We start from the raw sequence: 27,863 nt of genomic DNA on the forward strand, positions 1-27,863 counted from the left end.
AGCACTTTCACAGTGTTTAAAATCAGTCATGATGAAACAAATTGACCCAGATGTTTAAAATCAGTTATGATAAAAACTTTGTCTTCAGTGTAGGTATACTACAAGGTTCCGTCTTTGTCATTTTACACCGATCTATCTATCTATTTATCAATTTTATCTTTCTGTCTTCTTTTTCTTTCTATCTGTCTGCCTCTTAAATAGATGTATAATAGTAATGATGATGATGATATGGATACTTATATAGCGTCTATCCTCAGTCAGAGACCAAGATCAAAGCGCTTTACAAACACGGGGTCATGTGCACAACAGGCTGCCTACTTGGGTAGAGCCGACTGACGGCTGCTTTGGGCGCTCATCATTCGTTTCCTGTATCAATCAGATTTCAGGCACGCACACATCACACTCAGACGGACATGTATGATTTTACATGTATGACCGTTTTATTTATTCAACCCGCCATATAGGCAGCTATACTACGTTATCGGGGGTGTGCATACTGGGTATGTTCTTTCCACAATCCACCAGACGCTGACATGCGTTACGGGATCATTAACGTGCATATTTGATCTTCTGCATGCGTATACACATGAAGGAGGTTCAGGTGCAAGCAGGTCTGCACACATGTTGACTTGGGAGGTCGGAAGAACCTACACCCTTTACTCACCAGGTGCCATCACCGAGATTCGAACCAGGGACCCTCAGATTGAAAGACCAAAGCTTGTACCACTCAGCTGTTGGTATGGCCACATGATATGATAAGTGCTTATTCCTGATTTGTCAATGCAGGTAAAAGCACAAGTGAAAGTTAGAGGGGGTGGGGTGGTGAATGAGATAGAGACAGAGACACAGAGACAGAAAGATATACACATACACACAAGAGCAAGAAGAGAGCAGAAAAGTCAGACAAGCAGAGACAAAAGTTCTGCTGATGATACGCATTTGGACACGTCTTTGTAATGTGTGTGTGTGTGTGTGTGTGTGTGTTAATACGTACCTGGACTTGTCAGCTGTGAAATAGAGAAGGGCGATAATCGTGACCGTGACCCAACACCATTCCCTGCTATTAAAGGTGAGAGAGGTTAAAGGTCTCACGGCCTTTTACGACCATCGGCTCAGTGAATTATGTCACTGCAATCTACAGCTTGGCATTGGATGGCGGCCAGTGAATAATGTCACTGTAATCTACAGCTTGGCACTGCAATCTACAGCTTGGCATTGGATGGGGGCCAGTGAATAATGTCACTGTAATCTACAGCTTGGCACTGCAATCTACAGCTTGGCACAGGATGGCGGCCAGTAATTATGTCACTGCAATCTAGAGCTTGGCATTGGATGGCGGCCAGTAATTATGTCACTGTAATCTACAGCTTGGCACAGGATGGCGGCCAGTAATTATGTCACTGCAATCTACAGCTTGGCATTGGATGGCGGCCAGTAATTATGTCACTGCAATCTAGAGCTTGGCACAGGATGGCGGCCAGTAATTATGTCACTGCAATCTAGAGCTTGGCATTGGATGGCGGCCAGTAATTATGTCACTGTAATCTACAGCTTGGCATTGGATGGCGGCCAGTAATTATGTCACTGTAATCTACAGCTTGGCATTGGATGGCGGCCAGTAATTATGTCACTGTAATCTACAGCTTGGCACAGGATGGCGGCCAGTAATTATGTCACTGTAATCTACAGCTTGGCACAGGATGGCGGCCAGTAATTATGTCACTGTAATCTACAGCTTGGCACAGGATGGCGGCCAGTAATTATGTCACTGTAATCTACAGCTTGGCATTGGATGGCGGCCAGTAATTATGTCACTGTAATCTACAGCTTGGCACAGGATGGCGGCCGGTAATTATGTCACTGTAATCTACAGCTTGGCACAGGATGGCGGCCAGTGAATAATGTCACGGCAGTCTATAGCTGGACATTGGACATAATTTTTGTAATATGCTCAAAGGAGGCAAAAAAGTCATTTTAGCTGTAAGTAAGATGATTAGATTTGCAAATGTTGCCTAGCTACACTTTTGGAGTTGAAAGACATTTGTGTTTTCTCAACTTTTATGTGACAGTGTTGTGTATTTGGAAATGTTTGTTCTGGGCATGAAAAGATTATTTTTCAGTAATCCTCCATACTCCAATAAGAGTGAAAGGAGATTATTTTTCAGTAATCCTCCATACTCAAGAGTGAAAGGATAATTAAAACTTGAAACTTTCTCCTCCCCTCCTGGCTTCTCTCTGTCTGTCTCCACTGTCAGTCTCTGGCGATACCCCTTCTCTCTGTCTGTCTCCACTGTCAGTCTCTGGCGATACCCCTTCTCTCTCTCTGTCTCCACTGTCAGTCTCTGGCGATACCCCTTCTCTCTGTCTGTCTCCACTGTCAGTCTCTGGCGATACCCCTTCTCTCTGTCTGTCTGTCTCCACTGTCAGTCTCTGGCGATACCCCTTCTCTCTGTCTGTCTCCACTGTCAGTCTCTGGTGATACCCCTTCTCTCTCTCTGTCTGTCTCCACTGTCAGTCTCTGGCGATACCCCTTCTCTCTCTGTCTCCACTGTCAGTCTCTGGCGATACCCCTTCTCTCTCTGTCTGTCTCCACTGTCAGTCTCTGGCGATACCCCTTCTCTCTCTCTGTCTCTCTGTCTCCACTGTCAGTCTCTGGCGATACCCCTTCTCTCTCTCTCTGTCTGTCTCCACTGTCAGTCTCTGGCGATACCCCTTCTCTCTGTCTGTCTGTCTCCACTGTCAGTCTCTGGCGATACCCCTTCTCTCTCTGTCTCCACTGTCAGTCTCTGGCGATACCCCTTCTCTCTCTGTCTCTCTGTCTCCACTGTCAGTCTCTGGCGATACCCCTTCTCTCTCTGTCTCCACTGTCAGTCTCTGGCGATACCCCTTCTCTCTCTGTCTGTCTCCACTGTCAGTCTCTGGCGATACCCCTTCTCTCTCTGTCTCCACTGTCAGTCTCTGGCGATACCCCTTCTCTCTGTCTGTCTGTCTCCACTGTCAGTCTCTGGCGATACCCCTTCTCTCTCTGTGTCTGTCTCCACTGTCAGTCTCTGGCGATACCCCTTCTGGCTCCTCTCTGTCTGTCTCCACTGTCAGTCTCTGGTGATACCCCTTCTCTCTGTCTCTCTGTCTCCACTGTCAGTCTCTGGCGATACCCCTTCTCTCTCTCTCTCTCTGTCTCCACTGTCAGTCTCTGGCGATACCCCTTCTCTCTGTCTGTCTGTCTCCACTGTCAGTCTCTGGCGATACCCCTTCTCTCTCTCTCTCTCTGTCTCCACTGTCAGTCTCTGGCGATACCCCTTCTCTCTGTCTGTCTCCACTGTCAGTCTCTGGCGATACCCCTTCTCTCTGTCTGTCTCCACTGTCAGTCTCTGGCGATACCCCTTCTCTCTGTCTGTCTCCACTGTCAGTCTCTGGCGATACCCCTTCTCTCTGTCTGTCTGTCTCCACTGTCAGTCTCTGGCGATACCTCTTCTCTCTCTCTCTGTCTGTCTCCACTGTCAGTCTCTGGCGATACCCCTTCTCTCTCTGTCTGTCTCCACTGTCAGTCTCTGGCGATACCCCTTCTCTCTGTCTCTCTGTCTCCACTGTCAGTCTCTGGCGATACCCCTTCTCTCTGTCTGTCTCCACTGTCAGTCTCTGGCGATACCCCTTCTCTCTCTGTCTGTCTCCACTGTCAGTCTCTGGTGATACCCCTTCTCTCTCTCTGTCTCCACTGTCAGTCTCTGGCGATACCCCTTCTCTCTGTCTGTCTGTCTCCACTGTCAGTCTCTGGCGATACCCCTTCTCTCTCTCTCTGTCTCCACTGTCAGTCTCTGGCGATACCCCTTCTCTCTGTCTGTCTCCACTGTCAGTCTCTGGCGATACCCCTTCTCTCTCTCTGTCTGTCTCCACTGTCAGTCTCTGGCGATACCCCTTCTCTCTGTCTGTCTGTCTCCACTGTCAGTCTCTGGCGATACCCCTTCTCTCTGTCTGTCTCCACTGTCAGTCTCTGGCGATACCCCTTCTCTCTCTCTGTCTCCACTGTCAGTCTCTGGCGATACCCCTTCTCTCTGTCTGTCTGTCTCCACTGTCAGTCTCTGGCGATACCCCTTCTCTCTCTCTGTCTCCACTGTAAGTCTCTGGCGATACCCCTTCTCTCTCTCTGTCTCCACTGTCAGTCTCTGGCGATACCCCTTCTCTCTGTCTGTCTGTCTCCACTGTCAGTCTCTGGCGATACCCCTTCTCTCTCTGTCTGTCTCCACTGTCAGTCTCTGGCGATACCCCTTCTCTCTGTCTGTCTCCACTGTCAGTCTCTGGCGATACCCCTTCTCTCTCTGTCTGTCTCCACTGTCAGTCTCTGGCGATACCCCTTCTCTCTGTCTGTCTCCACTGTCAGTCTCTGGCGATACCCCTTCTCTCTCTTTGTCTCCACTGTCAGTCTCTGGCGATACCCCTTCTCTCTGTCTGTCTGTCTCCACTGTCAATCTCTGGCGATACCCCTTCTCTCTCTCTGTCTCCACTGTAAGTCTCTGGCGATACCCCTTCTCTCTCTCTGTCTCCACTGTCAGTCTCTGGCGATACCCCTTCTCTCTGTCTGTCTGTCTCCACTGTCAGTCTCTGGCGATACCCCTTCTCTCTCTGTCTGTCTCCACTGTCAGTCTCTGGCGATACCCCTCCTCTCTCTCTCTCTGTCTCCACTGTCAGTCTCTGGCGATACCCCTCCTTCTCTCTCTCTCTGTCTCCACTGTCAGTCTCTGGCGATACCCCTTCTCTCTGTCTGTCTCCACTGTCAGTCTCTGGCGATACCCCTTCTCTCTGTCTGTCTCCACTGTCAGTCTCTGGCGATACCCCTTCTCTCTCTCTGTCTGTCTCCACTGTCAGTCTCTGGCGATACCCCTTCTCTCTCTCTGTCTGTCTCCACTGTCAGTCTCTGGCGATACCCCTTCTCTCTCTCTGTCTGTCTCCACTGTCAGTCTCTGGCGATACCCCTTCTCTCTCTCTGTCTGTCTCCACTGTCAGTCTCTGGCGATACCCCTTCTCTCTGTCTGTCTGTCTCCACTGTCAGTCTCTGGCGATACCCCTTCTCTCTGTTTGTCTGTCTCCACTGTCAGTCTCTGGCGATACCCCTTCTCTCTGTCTGTCTCCACTGTCAGTCTCTGGCGATACCCCTTCTCTCTGTTTGTCTGTCTCCACTGTCAGTCTCTGGCGATACCCCTTCTCTCTGTCTGTCTCCACTGTCAGTCTCTGGTGATACCCCTTCTCTCTGTCTGTCTCCACTGTCAGTCTCTGGCGATACCCCTTCTCTCTGTCTGTCTCCACTGTCAGTCTCTGGCGATACCCCTTCTCTCTCTCTGTCTGTCTCCACTGTCAGTCTCTGGCGATACCCCTTCTCTCTCTCTGTCTGTCTCCACTGTCAGTCTCTGGCGATACCCCTTCTCTCTGTCTGTCTCCACTGTCAGTCTCTGGCGATACCCCTTCTCTCTGTCTGTCTCCACTGTCAGTCTCTGGCGATACCCCTTCTCTCTCTCTGTCTCCACTGTCAGTCTCTGGCGATACCCCTTCTCTCTCTGTCTGTCTGTCTCCACTGTCAGTCTCTGGCGATACCCCTTCTCTCTGTCTCCACTGTCAGTCTCTGGCGATACCCCTTCTCTCTGTCTGTCTCCACTGTCAGTCTCTGGCGATACCCCTTCTCTCTCTGTCTGTCTGTCTCCACTGTCAGTCTCTGGCGATACCCGTTCTCTCTGTCTGTCTCCACTGTCAGTCTCTGGCGATACCCCTTCTCTCTCTGTCTCCACTGTCAGTCTCTGGCGATACCCCTTCTCTCTGTCTGTCTCCACTGTCAGTCTCTGGTGATACCCCTTCTCTCTGTCTGTCTCCACTGTCAGTCTCTGGCGATACCCCTTCTCTCTGTCTGTCTCCACTGTCAGTCTCTGGCGATACCCCTTCTCTCTGTCTGTCTGTCTCCACTGTCAGTCTCTGGCGATACCCCTTCTCTCTGTCTGTCTGTCTCCACTGTCAGTCTCTGGCGATACCCCTTCTCTCTGTCTGTCTGTCTGTCTCCACTGTCAGTCTCTGGCGATACCCGTTCTCTCTGTCTGTCTGTCTCCACTGTCAGTCTCTGGCGATACCCCTTCTCTCTGTCTGTCTGTCTGTCTCCACTGTCAGTCTCTGGCGATACCCCTTCTCTCTGTCTGTCTGTCTGTCTCCACTGTCAGTCTCTGGCGATACCCCTTCTCTCTCTCTGTCTCCACTGTCAATCTCTGGCGATACCCCTTCTCTCTCTGTCTCCACTGTCAGTCTCTGGCGATACCCCTTCTCTCTGTCTGTCTCCACTGTCAGTCTCTGGCGATACCCCTTCTCTCTCTCTGTCTGTCTCCACTGTCAGTCTCTGGCGATACCCCTTCTCTCTCTCTGTCTGTCTCCACTGTCAGTCTCTGGCGATACCCCTTCTCTCTCTGTCTCCACTGTCAGTCTCTGGCGATACCCCTTCTCTCTCTCTGTCTCCACTGTCAGTCTCTGGCGATACCCCTTCTCTCTGTCTCTCTGTCTCCACTGTCAGTCTCTGGCGATACCCCTTCTCTCTGTCTGTCTCCACTGTCAGTCTCTGGCGATACCCCTTCTCTCTGTCTGTCTGTCTGTCTCCACTGTCAGTCTCTGGCGATACCCCTTCTCTCTGTCTGTCTGTCTGTCTCCACTGTCAGTCTCTGGCGATACCCCTTCTCTCTGTCTGTCTGTCTCCACTGTCAGTCTCTGGCGATACCCCTTCTCTCTGTCTGTCTCCACTGTCAGTCTCTGGCGATACCCCTTCTCTCTGTCTGTCTGTCTGTCTCCACTGTCAGTCTCTGGCGATACCCCTTCTCTCTGTCTGTCTCCACTGTCAGTCTCTGGCGATACCCCTTCTCTCTGTCTGTCTCCACTGTCAGTCTTTGGCGATACCCCTTCTCTCTCTGTCTGTCTGTCTGTCTCCACTGTCAGTCTCTGGCGATACCCCTTCTCTCTCTCTGTCTCCACTGTCAGTCTCTGGCGATACCCCTTCTCTCTGTCTGTCTCCACTGTCAGTCTCTGGTGATACCCCTTCTCTCTCTCTGTCTCCACTGTCAGTCTCTGGCGATACCCCTTCTCTCTGTCTGTCTCCACTGTCAGTCTCTGGCGATACCCCTTCTCTCTGTCTGTCTCCACTGTCAGTCTCTGGCGATACCCCTTCTCTCTGTCTGTCTCCACTGTCAGTCTCTGGCGATACCCCTTCTCTCTCTCTGTCTGTCTCCACTGTCAGTCTCTGGCGATACCCCTTCTCTCTGTCTGTCTCCACTGTCAGTCTCTGGCGATACCTGTCTGTTCGGTCAGCCTCCCCCACTTCCTTTATTCTTCCCCATGTCTCCTCTCCTGCTTTCCGCCACATCCCGTCCCTGTTGCTCCTGTTATCTGTTAATAGCGTTATTGTTTTGTACATAAATATCTATACTTAGGTTTGTACATGCCTACTTGATTTTGATGTTGCTGTTGTGAGTTTGACTCTCACTTTAAAAAAAAAAAAATTGTTTATCAGTATTCTTGCCCAGAGGGTCTGATGTAAACAAGCACAGTATGCTTGCTCCTTTATGCTCTTAAAATACAATTTCGTTCTCTCTCTCTCTCTCTCTCTCTCTCTCTCTCTCTCTCTCTCTCTCTCTCTCTCTCTCTCCTCTCTCTCTCTCTCTCTCTCTCTCTCTCTCTCTCTCTCTCTCTCTGTTTTAACATCTCAACCAATCTGTATCTTTATTTCGCGTTCCCTGATTGGTTTTAAGAACTGATGGGTGATCAGCCCTACAATTGCACGTTAGCGTCGACTGGGCAATAGGCAACATGATTTAATCTATTGAACCTCTCACCGGACATGATTTGATCTGATAGGACGTCTCACCGGACATGATTTGATTGAACGTCTCACCGGACATGATTTGATCTGATAGGACGTCTCACCGGACATGATTTGATCTGATAGGACGTCTCACCGGACATGATTTGATCTGATAGGACGTCTCACCCAGACATGATTTGATCTGATTTGACCTCCCACTGGACATGATTTGATCTGATTGAACCCCCTCACCCCCCCTCTCCCCCCCCCGATAGACATCCAGGACTCGCCCCCTCCAACAAGGCAATCTTCACAGAACTTCAGCTCTGAACAATGTGACATGCAGGGCGTCAGTCAGTAGACAGTGAAACCCAACTCCGCGCTACGATTACAAGAGGTTCTGTTGTAAACTACTGTTAGGGACCGAGTTGATTGATCTGTGGATGAACAACCAGTGAGGCCATTGTGATCGAACAAAAGGGGGGAAAAAAACGATCAAAAGTTGGTGAAGGATGCATCATATAGGTTCATCTTTGTCTCTGTCATCGGTGTTTGTGTAGTTTGTGTGGTGACGTCCTCATGTGTGTTAGACGGTTTGTGTAGTTTGTGTGTTGACGTCCTTGTGTGTGTGTGCTGGACGGTTTGTGTAGTTTGTGTGTTGACGTCCTTGTGTGTGTGTGTGTGTGTTGGACGGTTTGTATGTTTTGTGTGTTGACGTCCTTGTGTGTGTGTGTGTTGGACGGTTTGTATGTTTTGTGTGCTGACGTCCTTGTGTGTGTGTGTGTTGGACGGTTTGTATGTTTTGTGTGTTGACGTCCTTTGTGTGTTGGACGGTTTGTGTGTTTTGTGTGTTGACGTCCTTGTGTGTGTGTTGGACGGTTTGTGTGTTTTGTGTGTTGACGTCCTTGTGTGTGTGTGTTGGACGGTTTGTATGTTTTGTGTGTTGACGTCCTTGTGTGTGTGTTAGACAGTTTGTATGTTTTGTGTGCTGACGTCCTTGTCTCTGTTATTGGTGTTTGTGTAGTTTTTGTGTTGACGACTTGACGTCCTTGTGTGTATTAGAGGGTTAGTGTGTTTTGTGTGATGACGTCCTTGTGTGTGTTGGAGGGTTTGTGTATTTTGTGTGTTCTTGTGTGTGTGTGTGTGTGTGTGTGTGTGTGTGTGTGTATGTGCGCGCGCGTGCGTATGTGTGTGCGTGACAGTAATGAAATGGGTCCGTTGTAGAAGTCAATCACTCAGTAAATCCAATTACATGCCCACCCCCCATCCCCCCTTACCCCCACCCCTGCCCTCCACCCCCCACGCACACACACCTCCTGAGCCTGAGAAGGGGCAGCCATGGGTCACGTGTGTCTTGTCTGTTATCATGAGCAGGGTGTGCCTGTGTGTGTGTGTGTGTGTGTGTGTGTGTGTGTGTGTGTGCTGACGTTTGTATTGAAGGGAACGATTACAATAAGTGACGTTTGTATTGAAGGGAATTATTACAATAAGTGACGTTTGTATTGAAGGGAATAATTAAAATAAGTGACGTTTGTACTGAAGGGAATGATTACTGTACTGAAGGGAATGATTACAATAAGTGACGTTTGTATTGAAGGGAATGGTTACAATAAGTGGTGTTTGTAATGGAGGGAATGGTTACAATAAGTGATGTTTGTAATGGTTACAGTAAGTGATGTTTGTAATGGAGGGAATGGTTACAATAAGTGATGTTTGTATTGGAGGGAATGGTTACAATAAGTGATGTTTGTAATGGAGGGAATGGTTACAATAAGTGATGTTTGTAAAGGAGGGAATGGTTACAATAAGTGATGTTTGTATTGAAGGGAATGGTTACAGTAAGTGGTGTTTGCATTGAAGGGAATGGTTACAATAAGTGATGTTTGTATTGAAGGGAATGGTTACAGTAAGTGGTGTTTGTATTGGAGGGAATGGTTACAATAAGTGGTGTTTGTAGAGGGAATGGTTACAGTAAGTGGTGTTTGTATTGAAGGGAATGGTTACAATAAGTGGTGTTTGTATTGGAGGGAATGGTTACAGTAAGTGGTGTTTGTATTGGAGGGAATGGTTACAATAAGTGGTGTTTGTATTGGAGGGAATGGTTACAGTAAGTGGTGTTTGTATTGGAGGGAATGGTTACAATAAGTGGTGTTTGTATTGAAGGGAATGGTTACAATAAGTGGTGTTTGTATTGGAGGGAATGGTTACAATAAGTGGTGTTTGTATTGGAGGGAATGGTTACAGTAAGTGGTGTTTGTATTGGAGGGAATGGTTACAGTAAGTGGTGTTTGTATTGGAGGGAATGGTTACAATAAGTGGTGTTTGTATTGAAGGGAATGGTTACAATAAGTGGTGTTTGTATTGGAGGGAATGGTTACAATAAGTGGTGTTTGTATTGGAGGGAATGGTTACAATAAGTGGTGTTTGTATTGGAGGGAATGGTTACAGTAAGTGGTGTTTGTATTGGAGGGAATGGTTACAGTAAGTGGTGTTTGTATTGAAGGGAATGGTTACAGTAAGTGGTGTTTGTATTGGAGGGAATGGTTACAGTAAGTGGTGTTTGTATTGGAGGGAATGGTTACAGTAAGTGGTGTTTGTATTGGAATGGTTACAGTAAGTGGTGTTTGTATTGGAGGGAATGGTTACAGTAAGTGGTGTTTGTATTGGAGGGAATGGTTACAGTAAGTGGTGTTTGTATTGGAGGGAATGGTTACAGTAAGTGGGATTGAGAAAGTACCTCTTCGGCTTTAGCAGGTTTCATCGTAACAAATAATGACCACATCTATAGCACCCACATTCACTCACACTCATGCATGCATGCACACACACACACACACACACACACACACACACACACACACACACACACACACACACACACACACACACACACACACACACACACACACGCATGCATGCATGCATGCATACACACACATACATTCATTCATTCTCTCTCTCTCTCTCTCTCTCTCTCTCTCTCACTGTATGTTGTGTTGATGTTTCAGAGCCACACTCGGGATTCCGCATCGCCTTCAACATGTTCGACACTGACGGGAACCAGATCGTGGATAAGCGGGAATTTCTGGTGGTGAGTAGTGTACTGTACTTGTGCAGCTACTCTGACAGAGACTCAACCTTGTACAGCTACTCTGACAGAGACTTGTACTTGTATAATGTCCTGTTGATTCAGATGCTTGTATATGTCCTGTTGATACTGATACTTTGCACATGCCATCAGTTATTTATACACATACTTCTAAAGGTCGTCTGTTAGATACACATACTTCTACATGTCCTCTGCTAGATGCTTATGTATGTCTTCTGTTAGATACAGATACACATACTTATGTAATCTTCTGTTAGATACAGATACACATACTTATGTAATCTTCTGTTAGATACAGATACACATACTTATGTAGTCTTCTGTTAGATACAGATACACATACTTATGTAGTCTTCTGTTAGATACAGATATACATACTTGTGTAGTCCTCTGTTAGATACAGATACTTGAATATGTGTTCTGTTTGATGCAGATACTGTTATATGTCCTCTTTTATACACATATTCTATATATCATCTGTTAGATACACATAGTTCTGTACGTCCTGTTAGATACAGATCGTTCTGTATATCATCTGTTAAATATATATATACTTGTATGTGTCATCTGGATAAGATACTTCTAAATGTCCTCTGTTACACACACATATATACATCTTTTTTACAACTGGTTATTCTGAAACATTAAGAGAATGTGTGTGTATTCTATGTGTGGGTGTGTGTTTTCTATGTGTGTATTCTATGTGTGGGTGTGTGTATTCTATGTGTGTATTCTATGTGTGGGTGTGTGTATTCTATGTGTGGGTGTGTGCACATGTGCAGGTGTTTTTTCCCTCTGTCTCTTTCTGTCTCTGTCTGTCTGTCTGTCTGTCTGTCTGTATGTCTCTCTCTCTCTCTCTCTCTCTCTCTCTCTCTCTCTCTCTCTCTCTCTCTCTCTCTTTATCTCTCTCTATCTCTATCTCACTCTGTCTGCCTCTCTTTCTGTTTCTGTCTTCTCTCTCACACATCCCTCCCCCCCACCCCCCCTTCTCTCTCTCTGTCTATCTGTCTCTGTCTCTCTGCCTGTCTGTCTCTGTCTCTCTCCCTGTTTGAATGCACACTGCCAGACTGATTTCCATGCTGCTTTTGCACTCTTCATACTGCACTGTGAATACCAGTGATCAGTGTGAATCAAGGTCCAGATTGAATAAACACACTATAATATAAATGATTAAATAAATAAAACCAACCAGTAACAAGAATAGCCATAACAGCAAAAGCAGCACAAATAAAGAAAACACTTCTCAGATTTTTGGCCTTTGGGAATATTTTTAAAGTTTCAAATAACTTCCATAGGTGGTCTGTGTGTGTGTGTGTGTGTGTGTGGATGTATGTGTGTTGTGTTCGGTGACTCAGTATAAATACAGTATTATACACACTTCGTCAGGTATCATTGTTTCATGTAGACCAACACACTGTGATGACTCAGTATAAATACACACTTCGTCAGGTTTCATTGTTTCATGTAGACCAGCACACTGTGATGACTCAGTATAAATACAGTATTATACACACTTCGTCAGGTTTCATTGTTTCATGTAGACCAGCACACTGTGATGACTCAGTATAAATACACACTTCGTCAGGTTTCATTGTTTCATGTAGACCAGCACACTGCGACGACTCAGTATAAATACAGTATTATACACACTTCGTCAGGAATCATTGTTTCATGTAGACCAGCACACTGCGACGACTCAGTATAAATACACACTTCGTCAGGTTTCATTGTTTCATGTAGACCAGCACACTGCGACGACTCAGTATAAATACACACTCCATCAGGTATCATAGCATTGTTTCCTGTAGACTTCTCACCACAACAGGGATCCACATCAGTTGAAATGTGAACGACTGACAGCATTTCAATCTGTTGACTCGCCCCTACCATCTCTCCTCCCCCTCCTTCCTACTTTCTTGTCTTCACCAGTTTCCACACATAATTACATGTGAGCTTTGTGTCAACAGCTGATGAACAGAAGTCAGTTCTTCACACATAGTACTATTATACACATGTACCACCTCTGGCTGGCTTATTTTGAATGCACTATGATCTAACTATAATTTAGTATTCTATGTACTGCATTGTCATGTTGGCTTTTACGTACATTTGTTCAGACTAATTCTCTCTGTGTGCTTTACAAGGCAATTTGGCAAGTGGTAGGTGCTCCATTTTTTATCTGTGTCACTGGTGGCATTCCTGACGAACCATATCATGCATCTGTAAAAGTGTAACACAAGTTGGCCCAAATAACAAAACAAAACATACACCGGCTTGCACATGGACACACACTCACACACACGCACAGACAGACTGCCCAAGGTACACCAGGATTGAAAGAATAAGTTGAGACCTTTATCTATCTATTTACCTATCTATCTTTATCTATCTACCTGTCAGTAGAGAGAGGGGGAGAGAGAGAGAGAGATAGATAGGTAGGTAAAGGCCCTTCAAGTATACGTATATAAAGTGCATTTTCATTGCTGGTGAAGGGCACACATGGCATGAGGGCGGTAGGCTGGATCCTACTGTACTTGTGCAAGTACCATGTAATTAGAAGTGTGTTGTTTTGAGGTTTTGTTTTCTTTTTTGTTCTGTGTTGTTGTTTTTTTTTGGGGGGGGGGGGGGGTTGTTTGTTTTGTTTTGTTTTCTCGTTACCTCGTTACACCAGCAAGCAAGGAAGCAGAGCACTCCGTTGGCACTCTTAGCTGTCGGATAGGAATCATTGAATGACTAGACCTTCGCCTCTATCAGTAATGGTTGAATGATTAGACCATAGCCCCTATCAGTAATGGTTGAATGATTAGACCATAGCCCCTATCAGTAATGGTTGAATGACTAGACCATAGCCCCTATCAGTAATGGTTGAATGACTAGACCATAGCCCCTATCAGTAATCATTGAATGATTAGACCATAGCCCCTATCAGTAATGGTTGAATGACTAGACCATAGCCCCTGTCAGTAATGGTTGAATGACTAGACCATAGCCCCTATCAATAATGGTTGAATGACTAGACCATAGCCCCTGTCAGTAATGGTTGAATGACTAGACCATAGCCCCTATCAATAATGGTTGAATGATTAGACCTTAGCCCCTATCAATAATGGTTGAATGACTAGACCATAGCCCCTGTCAGTAATGGTTGAATGACTAGACCATAGCCCCTATCAATAATGGTTGAATGACTAGGCCATAGCCCCTGTCAGTAATGGTTGAATGACTAGACCATAGCCCCTATCAATAATGGTTGAATGATTAGACCTTAGCCCCTATCAGTAATCATTGAATGATTAGACCTTAGCCCCTATCAGTAATGGTTGAATGATTAGACCATAGCCCCTATCAGTAATCATTGAATGATTAGACCACAGCCCCTATCATTGATGGTTCAATGATTAGACCATAGCCCCTATCAGTAATGGTTAAATGATTAGACCATAGCCCCTATCAGTAATGGTTAAATGATTAGGCCATAGCCCCTATCAGTAATGGTTGAATGATTAGGCCATAGCCCCTATCAGTAATGGTTAAATGATTAGGCCATAGCCCCTATCAGTAATGGTTAAATGATTAGACCATAGCCCCTATCAGTAATGGTTGAATGATTAGGCCATAGCCCCTATCAGTAATGGTTAAATGATTAGGCCATAGCCCCTATCAGTAATCATTGAATGATTAGACCATAGCCCCTATCAGTAATGGTTGAATGATTAGACCTCAGCTCCTATCACTAATGGTTGAATGATTAGACCATAGCCCCTATCAATAATGGTTGAATGATAGCCCATAGCCCCTATCAATAATGGTTAGACCTTAGCCCCTATCAGTAATGGTTGAATGATTAGACCATAGCCCCTATCAGTAATCATTGAATGATTAGACCACAGCCCCTATCATTGATGGTTCAATGATTAGACCATAGCCCCTATCAGTAATGGTTAAATGATTAGACCATAGCCCCTATCAGTAATGGTTAAATGATTAGGCCATAGCCCCTATCAGTAATGGTTGAATGATTAGGCCATAGCCCCTATCAGTAATGGTTAAATGATTAGGCCATAGCCCCTATCAGTAATGGTTGAATGATTAGGCCATAGCCCCTATCAGTAATGGTTAAATGATTAGGCCATAGCCCCTATCAGTAATCATTGAATGATTAGACCATAGCCCCTATCAGTAATGGTTGAATGATTAGACCTCAGCTCCTATCACTAATGGTTGAATGATTAGACCATAGCCCCTATCAATAATGGTTGAATGATAGCCCATAGCCCCTATCAATAATGATTGAATTATTATGCCACATCTATTATGAATAATAGTTTAAGGATTAGATCATAGCCCCTATCAATAATGGTTTAATGATAAGTCTACAGCCCCTATCAGTGATAGTTGAATGATTAGATTATAGTCTTTATAAATAATGGTTTAATGATTAAGCCACAGCACCTTTCAATAATGGTTTGATGATTAGGCCACAGCACCTGTCAGTAATGGTTGAATATAAGGCCACAGCCCCTATCATTGATGGTTCAATGATTAGACCATAGCCCCTATCAGTAATGGTTTAATGATTAGGCCGTAGCCCCTATCAGTAATGGTTGAATGTTGAGACCATAGCCAGTATCAGTAATGGTTGAATGTTGAGACCATAGCCCCTATCAGTAAGTCTTTAGCGATTAGGCCATAGTCCTTATCAGTAATTGTTTAATGATTTTTTTTTTTTTTTTTTTTTTTTTTTTGTTGTTGTTGTTTTTTTTTTTGTGTGTGTGTGTGTGTTTTTTTTTTTTTGTTTTTTTTTTTTTCCCAAGGCCTGACTAAGCGCGTTGGGTTACGCTGCTGGTCAGGCATCTGCTTGGCAGATGTGGTGTAGCGTATATGGTTTTGTCCGAACGCAGTGACGCCTCCTTGAGCTACTGAAACTGAAACTGATTAAGCAACAGTTCCTATGAATAATGGTTGTATGATTAGGCCATAGCCATATCAATAATAGTTTAACTCTCTCCATACGAACGGCGAAAGAGACGAAGTTAACAGCGTTTCACCCCAATTACCACCATCAAAATATTGCAAGCGGAAGGCTCTTACACTGAAGAGGTGAATGTTGACAAAGAATACCACAGTTCTGACGACGGAAGCTAAAGGTTGGTTCATAGAGACACCCACTGGACATCCGAGGGGTCTGTGTAGAGGAGAAGAGAGGACTGGCCGTACTGAGTGAGTTAATAAGTCATAGCCCCTATTAATAATGGTATAATAAGGCCAAAGTCCCTATAAGCCACATCCCCTATCAATAGTGGTTTAATAATTAATGCCACAGCTCTTATGAACAGTGGTGTAATGATTATATCATAGCCCCTATCAATAATGGTTTAATAAGTCTGCAGCCCCCCACAATGGTAGTTGAATGATTAGATCATAGCCCCTGTAAATAATGGTTGGATGATTAAGCCACAGCACCTTTCAATAATGGTTTAATGATTAGGCCACAGCCCCTGTCAGTAATGATTAATTGATTAAGTCATAGCCCCTATCAATAATGATTGAATGATTAGGCCATATCCACTATAATTAATGACAACTGTGTGAGAGAGTGTACTGCCCAGGTATGTGAACTTGTCCACCACATTCAGTCGTTGCCTGTTGATGAAGATGTTTGGTTCAACGTAAGGCTTTCCTGGAGCTGGCTGGTGCATCACCTCGGTCTTCTTTGTGCTGATTGTGAGGCCAAAGTTGTCACAGGCAGCAGAGAACTTGTCAACACTGTGTTGCATGTCAGCTTCGGAGGCAGTATTGAGAGCGCAGTCATCAGCAAACAGGAAGTCGTTGACGGTGTCTGTCCTCACCTTGGTTTTTGCTTGAAGCCTCCTGAGGTTAAAGAGTGAGCCATCTGTGCGGTACCTGATGCCAATGCCTATGTCAGCGTCTCTGAAGGCATCTGTCAGCATGGCTGAAAACATGAGACTAAACAGGGTGGGGGCAAGAACACACCCTTGCTTGACTCCATTGGAGACAGGGAATGGTTCTGAAGTCTCTCCGTTGTCTTGGACTCGGGTCAGCATCCCATCGTGTAGTTGCCGTATGATGGTGATGAACTTTCTGGGACATCCGTACTTCACCATGATTCTCCAAAGGCGATCTCTGCTAACAGTATCGAAGGCCTTGGTCAGATCGACATAGGTGGAGTAAAGGTCGGCGTTCTGTTCCTGACACTTCTCCTGGAGCTGCCTGGCAGAAAACACCATGTCGATAGTCCTGCGTTCTTTCCGGAAGCCACACTGGCTCTCTGGTAGGAGACCTTGCTCAAGGTGCGCTATGAGACGGTTGAGTAGCACTCTGGCCAGAGTCTTGCCTGCGACGGACAGCAGGGATATTCTACGATGGTTGTCACAGGCCTGAAGATTTCCTTTGCGCTTGTACAGGTGTATGATGGAAGCGTCTTTGATGTCCTGTGGAACTGCCTCATGCTGCCATATAAGCTGGAACAGCTGATGAAGCTTCTCAGTCAGCGCCATACCACCTTCTTTGTAGACCTCAGCTGGAATGGAGTCTGAGCCAGGGGCTTTGCCATTGGATAGCAGACGGATAGCTTTCTGGGTCTCCTCCAAAGTTGGAATGGCATCCAACGACACACTGACTGGCACCTGGGGGAGTAGGTCGATGGCTTCATCATTGATGGTGGAGGGGCGGTTCAGTACGCTGTCAAAGTGTTCAGCCCATCTCTCAAGGATCCCGTCCTTGTCAGTGATCAGGGTAGAACCATCAGCACTGAGGAGTGGAGCAGATCCGGAGGTGATGGGACTGTAGACTTCTTTCAGGCCGTTATAGAAGTTCTTCATGTCGTTCCTGTCTGCAAAGCCCTGGATCTCATCAGCTTTGTTGTTCAACCAGGAATCCTGCATCTGCCGCAGCTTCAGCTGGATGGTGCTGCGTGTGCTCTTCAGTATGTCTTTCTTTGACTGTGACTTGGGATCTTCAATGTGGGCTCTGTAGGCTTGGCGTTTGTCTTCTAGCAGCTGCTTGACCTCAGTGCAGTTCTCATCAAACCAGTCTTTGTGCTTCCTGGCAGAAGGCCCCAGGCACTCCATGGCAGTGTTGTACACCGTCTCATGCAGTGCGCCCCATGCTGCCTCCACATTCTGGTTGTCCAGCACGGTGGACTCAAGGCGTTCCTCCAGGGTGTCAGCAAAGCTCTGCTTGATGTTGCCTAGCTCCAGCTTGTTGACATTCAGGTGTTTGGGTGCTTTCATGCCATGAGGCTGTCTCTTGGGCTGGATGTGGAGGTTGAGCTTGGAGACGATAAGGCGGTGGTCTGTCCAGCACTCGGCGCCGCACATGGCCCTCATGACTCGTACGTCCTGCCTGTCCCTCTTCCTGACGATGACAAAGTCGATGAGATGCTAATGCCCAGAGCGAGGATGCATCCATGACGTCCTGTTACGGGTAGGGAGGCAGAAGATGGTGTTTGTGATAAGGTCATGCTCGGCACATGTCTGGAGAAGTAGTTGGCCATTGCTGTTACAGTTACCAACCCCATGCTTCCCAATCACGCCTTCCCAGGAGGTGCTGTCACAACCAACTCTCGCGTTAAAGTCACCAAGAATGACGAGCTTGTCTGCATTTTTTGAAAAAGATGTACAGACCGTTCAAAGGGAAACAAACGCTATGCTATCCCAGCGTCTGTTATATCATCTCCCTTGTTGGAGGTCCACATCAGAGACGAGTTTGTTGTTCACTCGCAGTCAGTCTGTCAAGTTTTTCTTTCTTTTTTAAATGCAGATGTAAAGGAACGTCAGTAAACGGGTTTTTTGTTTGTTTTGTTTGGGGGGTTTTGGTGGGGGTGGGGTGGTGGTTTGTTGTTGTTTTTGTTTTTACTGATAATAACAAAGAACAAGAGAGGCAAGGCCTTCAAGACTCACTTTTGATACACTTTAAAAAAATCTAATGGTTAAAATGTGATCTGTATTTGTTATTATAAAGCTTTGGGTTACAAAAAAAAATAATAAAAGTCCTAACCAGATTCCAACCCCGCGTGTTCGGGTGAGCAGAAACTGTCTTACCCATTACACTACTGACGTTCTAAAATTTAATATTTGAACATACTTTTTTAAAGGCCGATAAATCGATTGAGGTATTCACAGTGAGAACGCTGTTTAAATCATATTATTCTGATGTATCTTGGGCATTCAAAAAATCTTTAAGGGCAATAAAAAAAATTCTTTTTAAGTCCGCGGTAAAGGAGAGGAGACGTGAAGGAGAGGAGACTGGCTATCCCTGCAATCACATTGCAACATTTTGCTGTTTTCTCTAGATCTAGATAGATGTACAAGTTTAGTTACACCCACCGGGAATGTAGTACGACACGGTTGATTCAATTTGTCTTTTATGTTCATTCTAGTTTTATAAGTTTTAAAGTTGATATGAAAATTTAGTATTTTGTTAAACTAATAACATGTAGAGCCAAGTACAAGTACTTCTAAACGTCGTATAAAGTGAAAAGGACTTCATTTTGAGAAAAGTCAAGACTGGAAATTTTTACGTTTCATGAATTCAAGGGTATTAACTCGCATGGTTTACAATTTTTAACTGTGAATTCCCACTGATTCTGTGGATATTTTTATGGCAGTTTGGGGCATAATCCAGCAAGTGATGAGGCGTTCACAAATCTTTCTCTGAATATATATTTAACGGTCTCCTTCTCCAACTTCCCATCACATGTTATCGTGTATTGTCGATTGAATATAGCATTAAACGGGCAGGTCAACAACTTGAAACAAAATGGTGTCGTTCGCTGTTCGCGAAGAATATGAGCACGCGCTTTGAATATCTATAAATTTGTGTACGCAATTGATTTTTGCCCATGACCTTCAGGGCTCAGCCATTAGATCTATAATGTCCACTCAGCCTATTGATTTTAGTATTTTCCGAAAAAGACCACTTGGGCGAATGAACATAGTGAAAGCCCTGTACACTGAGGGTAAAACACACAAGCTTTTTATGTATTGAGTATAATTTCAAAATGTAATGTTTAAGATGAAAAAGATCAGTTTAAAGCAAATTAAGTCCCGTAGCATTAATTACAGATTAATTTCCCTTTTTTTACTATCTGCACCAAAGACATGCAAAATATATATAACTTTCATGCTTAGCAAAAGAAGTTACTGTTTGAACAAAAAATGATAAAAATGACTGCTCTTGTTGTTGTGTCAGAATATCAGATCAAAGTGCCAAGTTTAGAGAATTAAAAAAAAAATATATATATAACAGTAAATGCAGTTTGCATATAATTTGGCTTCTTTTTATTTATTTTTTTTGTGCCCATCCCAGAGGTGCAATATTATTTTAAACAAGATGACTGGAAAGAACTGAATTTTTCCTATTTTTATGCCTAATTTGGTGTCAACTGACAAAGTATTTGCAGAGAAAATGTCAATGTTAAAGTTTACCACGGACACACAGACACAGACACACACACACACACACACACACACACAACCGAACACCAGGTTAAAACATAGACTCACTTTGTTTACACAAGTGAGTCAAAAACAAAACTTAGAAACATGAGAAACAGGCTCACATCCACGCACAAAGATGTGCACTTGTTTTAGTGCACAGACATTTATTGAGTGTGTTGATGATTATGATGATGATTTATATTGCGTTAACCCTTCAGCTTTAAGCGAGTTTAACAATATAATTATACGGTATGATAATTGGGTTCAGGATAATAAAAACTATGGCAAAGACACAGACTCACTTCTTCTTCTTTTTTTTTTCTTTTTTTTAATGCTGTGGAACTGAGTAACAACGCTGGTAACACACATCTCTCTCACGTCACCCTCTTCACACATCGCACGTCACCCTCTTCACACACCTCTTGCACGTCACCCTCTTCACACACACCCTCTTCACACACCTCTCGCACGTCACCCTCTTCACACACCTCTCGCACGTCACCCTCTTCACACACCTCTCACACACCTCTCGCACGTCACCCTCTTCACACACCTCTCGCACGTCACCCTCTTCACACACCTCTCACACACACCCTCTTCACACACCTCTCGCACGTCACCCTCTTCACACACCTCTCGCACGTCACCCTCTTCACACACACCCTCTTCACACACCTCTTGCACGTCACCCTCTTCACACACCTCTCGCACGTCACCCTCTTCACACACCTCTCGCACGTCACCCTCTTCACACACACCCTCTTCACACACCTCTCGCACGTCACCCTCTTCACACACCTCTCGCACGTCACCCTCTTCACACACATCTTGCACGTCACCCTCTTCACACACCTCTCGCACGTCACCCTCTTCACACACACTTCTCGCACGTCACCCTCTTCACACACACCTCTCGCACGTCACCCTCTTCACACACACCCTCTTCACACACCTCTCGCACGTCACCCTCTTCACACACCTCTCGCACGTCACCCTCTTCACACACCTCTTGCACATCACCCTCTTCACACACCTCTCGCACGTCACCCTCTTCACACACACTTCTCGCACGTCACCCTCTTCACACACACCTCTCGCACACACCTCTCGCACGTCACCCTCTTCACACACACCTCTCGTACGTCACCCACTTCACACACCTCTCGCACGTCACCCTCTTCACACACCTCTCCCACGTCACCCTCTTCACACACACCTCTCGCACGTCACCCTCTTCACACACCTCTCGCACGTCACCCTCTTCACACACCTCTCACACACACCCTCTTCACACACCTCTCGCACATCACCCTCTTCACACACCTCTCACACACACCCTCTTCACACACCTCTCACACACACCCTCTTCACACACCTCTCGCACGTCACCCTCTTCACACACCTCTCGCACACACCCTCTTCACACACCTCTCGCACGTCACCCTCTTCACACACCTCTCGCACGTCACCCTCTTCACACACCTCTCACACACACCCTCTTCACACACCTCTCGCACGTCACCCTCTTCACACACCTCTCACACACACCCTCTTCACACACCTCTCGCACGTCACCCTCTTCACACACCTCTCACACACACCCTCTTCACACACCTCTCGCACGTCACCCTCTTCACACACCTCTCACACACACCCTCTTCACACACCTCTCGCACGTCACCCTCTTCACACACCTCTCACACACACCCTCTTCACACACCTCTCGCACGTCACCCTCTTCACACACCTCTCGCACGTCACCCTCTTCACACACCTCTCACACACACCCTCTTCACACACCTCTCACACACACCCTCTTCACACATCGCACGTCACCCTCTTCACACACCTCTCGCACGTCACCCACTTCACACACCTCTCACACACACCCTCTTCACACACCCTCTTCACACATCGCACGTCACCCTCTTCACACACCTCTTGCACGTCACCCTCTTCACACACCTCTCGCACGTCACCCTCTTCACACACCTCTCGCACGTCACCCTCTTCACACACACCCTCTTCACACACCTCTTGCACGTCACCCTCTTCACACACCTCTCGCACGTCACCCTCTTCACACACCTCTCGCACACACCCTCTTCACACACCTCTCGCACGTCACCCTCTTCACACACCTCTCGCACGTCACCCTCTTCACACACCTCTCACACACACCTTCTTCACACACCTCTCGCACGTCACCCTCTTCACACACACCCTCTTCACACACCTCTCGCACGTCACCCTCTTCACACACCTCTCGTACGTCACCCTCTTCACACACCTCTCACACACACCCTCTTCACACACCTCTCGCACGTCACCCTCTTCACACACCTCTCGCACGTCACCCACTTCACACACCTCTCACACACACCCTCTTCACACATCGCACGTCACCCTCTTCACACACCTCTCGCACGTCACCCTCTTCAAACACCTCTCGCACGTCACCCTCTTCACACACCTCTCGCACACACCCTCTTCACACACCTCTCGCACGTCACCCTCTTCACACACCTCTCGCACGTCACCCTCTTCACACACCTCTCACACACACCTTCTTCACACACCTCTCGCACGTCACCCTCTTCACACACACCCTCTTCACACACCTCTCGCACGTCACCCTCTTCACACACCTCTCGTACGTCACCCTCTTCACACACCTCTCACACACACCCTCTTCACACACCTCTCGCACGTCACCCTCTTCACACACCTCTCGCACGTCACCCTCTTCACACACCTCTCGCACGTCACCCACTTCACACACCTCTCACACACACCCTCTTCACACATCGCACGTCACCCTCTTCACACACCTCTCGCACGTCACCCTCTTCACACACCTCTCGCACGTCACCCTCTTCACACACACCTCTCGCACACACCCTCTTCACACACCTCTCGCACGTCACCCTCTTCACACACCTCTCCCACGTCACCCTCTTCACACACCTCTCGCACGTCACCCTCTTCACACACCTCTCGCACGTCACCCTCTTCACACACCTCTTGCACGTCACCCTCTTCACACACCTCTCGCACGTCACCCTCTTCACACACACTCTCGCACGTCACCCTCTTCACACACACCTCTCGCACACACCTCTCGCACGTCACCCTCTTCACACACACCTCTCGTACGTCACCCACTTCACACACCTCTCGCACGTCACCCTCTTCACACACCTCTCGCACGTCACCCTCTTCACACACCTCTCGCACGTCACCCTCTTCACACACCTCTCACACACACCCTCTTCACACACCTCTCGCACGTCACCCTCTTCACACACACCTCTCGCACGTCACCCTCTTCACACACCTCTCACACGACACCCTCTTCACACACCTCTCGCACGTCACCCTCTTCACACACCTCTCACACACACCCTCTTCACACACCTCTCGCACGTCACCGTCTTCACACACCTCTCGCACGTCACCCTCTTCACACACCTCTCGCACGTCACCCTCTTCACACACCCTCTTCACACACACCTCTCGCACGTCACCCTCTTCACACACCTCTCGCACGTCACCCTCTTCACACACCTCTCGCACGTCACTCTCTTCACACACATACAGTCAATCGCATGCACCCACTCATGCACGCAAGACGTATATGTGCGTTTGCACGCGCACATGCACACACACACACACACACACAAAAGTGGGCGCACGCATGCACACTAGTATTGCAGCACCTAATATGGCTGACATGTGCCGTAGTGCTCTGGCCAGTGCAGTGGTTTTTGTAGCAACACACCCGACAGGGTCCACGTCAGTGGGTGATGTAGGCATGACGTCACCACCACCCAGTTATCTAGTACCTGGCCGTGACGTCACCACCACCCAGTTATCTAGTACCTGGCCGTGACGTCACCACCACCCAGTTATCTAGTACCTGGCCGTGACGTCACCACCACCCAGTTCTCTAGTACCTGGCTGTGACGTCACCACCACCCAGTTATCTAGTACCTGGCCGTGACGTCACCACCACCCAGTTCTCTAGTACCTGGCTGTGACGTCACCACCACCCAGTTATCTAGTACCTGGCCGTGACGTCACCACCACCCAGTTATCTAGTACCTGGCCGTGACGTCACCACCATCCAGTTCTCTAGTACCTGGTCGTGACGTCACCACCACCCAGTTATCTAGTACCTGGCTGTGACGTCACCACCACCCAGTTCTCTAGTACCTGGCCGTGACGTCACCACCACCCAGTTCTCTAGTACCTGGCCGTGACGTCACCACCACCCAGTTCTCTAGTACCTGGCTGTGACGTCACCACCACCCAGTTCTCTAGTACTTGGCCGTCAGTGGATGACAACATTGAATAACAGGCTCGTACTGTCAGTTAGGGTCAAGTGTATCAGCTTGCCGGTGGTATTGCAGGGCAATGGGACGTATGTTCTGACTTGCATGTGAAGTCAGTGTGTACCTGTTTGTATGCACGTCAACCTTGTGTGAATGTACTTTTTAAGTGTGCATCACTCTCTCTCTCTCTCTCTCTCTCTCTCTCTCTCTGTCTTGCGTGCACATTCAATATTTATATTATGTGTTCATGGTTTGGTCACACATAAAATCACCAAATAACATCTTTTTTTTCCACCTGTTTTGTTTCTTCTTTTTTTTCAGTTGGAAAACTTCTTCATTCTCCCTAAGCAAGAGAGAAAGTTTGTTCCACGGGATCAGAGAAAGCTGGAGAAACTGTTAGAAGTATGCAAGTCAAGTATACGATTGATTATATGATTAACTGCTCCTTTACTTTCTTCATCAACGGCATGCTGAATTTCTAAGTGAATTGCTTAAATCAATAATCAGATTGAATCCTGTGCAGGGGTAATTCATGTTTGCTGCCAGTCTGAATGGGAAAGGTGCAGGTACTTTTGAGACATGTTGGTGTGACATCTGGTCTGTTGATCAGGATTAGGCCATTTCAACACTACCCAGTTCAACACAGGACACAACAACAGGAAAGATAATCATGAGAGGGGCCTTAAGCCAGCACTACTCAATTCAACACAGGACACAACAGGAAAGATAATCATGAGAGGGGCCTTAAGCCAGCACTACTCAATTCAACACAGGACACAGCAACAGGAAAAATAATCATGAGAGGGGCCTTAAGCCAGCACTACTCCATTCAACACAGGACACAACAGGAAAGATAATCATGAGAGGGGCCTTAAGCCAGCACTACTCCATTCAACACAGGACACAGCAACAGGAAAAATAATCATGAGAGGGGCCTTAAGCCAGCAATACTCCATTCAACACAGGACACAACAGGAAAGATAATCATGAGAGGGGCCTTAAGCCAGCAATACTCCATTCAACACAGGACACAACAGGAAAGATAATCATGAGAGGGGCCTTAAGCCAGCACTACTCCATTCAACACAGGACACAGCAACAGGAAAGATAATCATGAGAGGGGCCTTAAGCCAGCACTACTCAATTCAACACAGGACACAACAACAGGAAAGATAATCATGAGAGGGGCCTTAAGCCAGCACTACTCCATTCAACACAGGACACAACAGGAAAGATAATCATGAGAGGGGCCTTAAGCCAGCACTACTCCATTCAACACAGGACACAACAGGAAAGATAATCATGAGAGGGGCCTTAAGCCAGCACTACTCAATTCAACACAGGACACAACAACAGGAAAGATAATCATGAGAGGGGCCTTAAGCCAGCACTACTCAATTCAACACAGGACACAACAGGAAAGATAATCATGAGAGGGGCCTTAAGCCAGCACTACTCCATTCAACACAGGACACAACAACAGGAAAGATAATCATGAGAGGGGCCTTAAGCCAGCAATACTCCATTCAACACAGGACACAACAACAGGAAAGATAATCATGAGAGGGGCCTTAAGCCAGCACTACTCCATTCAACACAGGACACACAACAGGAAAGATAATCATGAGAGGGGCCTTAAGCCAGCACTACTCCATTCAACACAGGACAAAACAACAGGAAAGATAATCATGAGAGGGGCCTTAAGCCAGCACTACTCAATTCAACACAGGACACGACAGGAAAGATAATCATGAGAGGGGCCTTAAGCCAGCACTACTCAATTCAACACAGGACACAACAGGAAAGATAATCATGAGAGGGGCCTTAAGCCAGCACTACTCCATTCAACACAGGACACAACAGGAAAGATAATCATGAGAGGGGCCTTAAGCCAGCACTACTCAATTCAACACAGGACACAGCAACAGGAAAGATAATCATGAGAGGGGCCTTAAGCCAGCACTACTCAATTCAACACAGGACACGACAGGAAAGATAATCATGAGAGGGGCCTTAAGCCAGCACTACTCAATTCAACACAGGACACAGCAACAGGAAAGATAATCATGAGAGGGGCCTTAAGCCAGCACTACTCCATTCAACACAGGACACAACAGGAAAGATAATCATGAGAGGGGCCTTAAGCCAGCACTACTCCATTCAACACAAACCACTCCCATAACTGATGTACACAGCTCACGTGCCAGAAGAGGAAAAAAAAGAGTTTGAAATTGGTTCAATGATCATGCTTGAAAAGGTTTTATGATAATGCTTCTTTCGACTGACAATAAATATTGCAATATTGATTGCTGCTGAAAACTGCCAAAACTACAACTGATATTCACAATGAACTTGAAATAGAGTTGTCGCCAAGCATAAAATATTGAAGAGAGAATAGAGAGACTATAAAAGTAAAATGATGAGTATTGTTTATCCATGTTCCATTCACAGATATTTTTAGTACCGTATTGATTTGGTTTTGTTTTGTTAACTTACTTAGTCATTAAATTTTCAGTATTATGTATATACATATATATATACATATATAAATTTAGAGAGAGAGAGAGAGAGTTCAGATTATCCTTAGTCAAGAAGTGGGGAGTTGATCAATTGTGAATTGACAGGAAGAATAGTTGAAAGTCACTGTCTGGGAATTTAGTTCTCATGTAAATTGACAGGAAGAATAGTCACTTTCTGGGAATTTAGTTCTCATCTTAACAAATAAAAACTGATGAACTTTAAATGTGTTGTTTGATTTATTGAGTAGCTGCATTCCTTCAAACTGGAAAAGAAGGAATCATCATTTGCACAGAAAGTTAAGTATCTCATTTTGTGAACGCATCATTGAAAAGTATGTGGTCAAGACACTTAACATTCTATGAATGGATAAACAAGCTTATGAATAAATCAGTAAATTGTGAACAGTTTTGATTCACCATGATAAGGTTTTAAAAACTGGCATGGAATATGAACCCTTCATGTGATATCTGAAAAACTGGCATGGAATATGGACTCTTCATATAATATCTGGTGCATGAAAAGACCACCTTTTAAAAAGCTTTTTTTCACTCTCTCTCCCTGCACACTCAACTTATTTTTTCTTCCCTTTTCAGTTCCTTGGCTTTTGTTATTTTATTTCC

At 46.2% G+C, this 27,863-nt stretch overlaps 1 protein-coding gene across 8 annotated transcripts in view; it reads left to right on the forward strand.

Moving 5' to 3' along the window:
- LOC143299200 (calcium uptake protein 3, mitochondrial-like) overlaps positions 1-27,863 on the forward strand; it is a 195,027-nt gene that overhangs the window by 124,042 nt on the left and 43,122 nt on the right. For 4 of the 8 annotated variants that reach the window (XM_076612374.1, XM_076612376.1, XM_076612373.1 and 1 more), the window contains 2 exons: positions 10,828-10,910; positions 25,045-25,125. In XM_076612374.1, the coding sequence (XP_076468489.1) occupies positions 10,828-10,910; positions 25,045-25,125 (164 nt within the window). The remainder of the gene's footprint in view (positions 1-10,827; positions 10,911-25,044; positions 25,126-27,863) is intronic. The other 4 variants (XM_076612377.1, XM_076612380.1, XM_076612379.1 and 1 more) reach the window with 1 other exon arrangement.

Source organism: Babylonia areolata, chromosome 24 (assembly GCF_041734735.1).
Source record: "Babylonia areolata isolate BAREFJ2019XMU chromosome 24, ASM4173473v1, whole genome shotgun sequence".
NCBI lineage: Eukaryota > Metazoa > Mollusca > Gastropoda > Neogastropoda > Buccinidae > Babylonia > Babylonia areolata.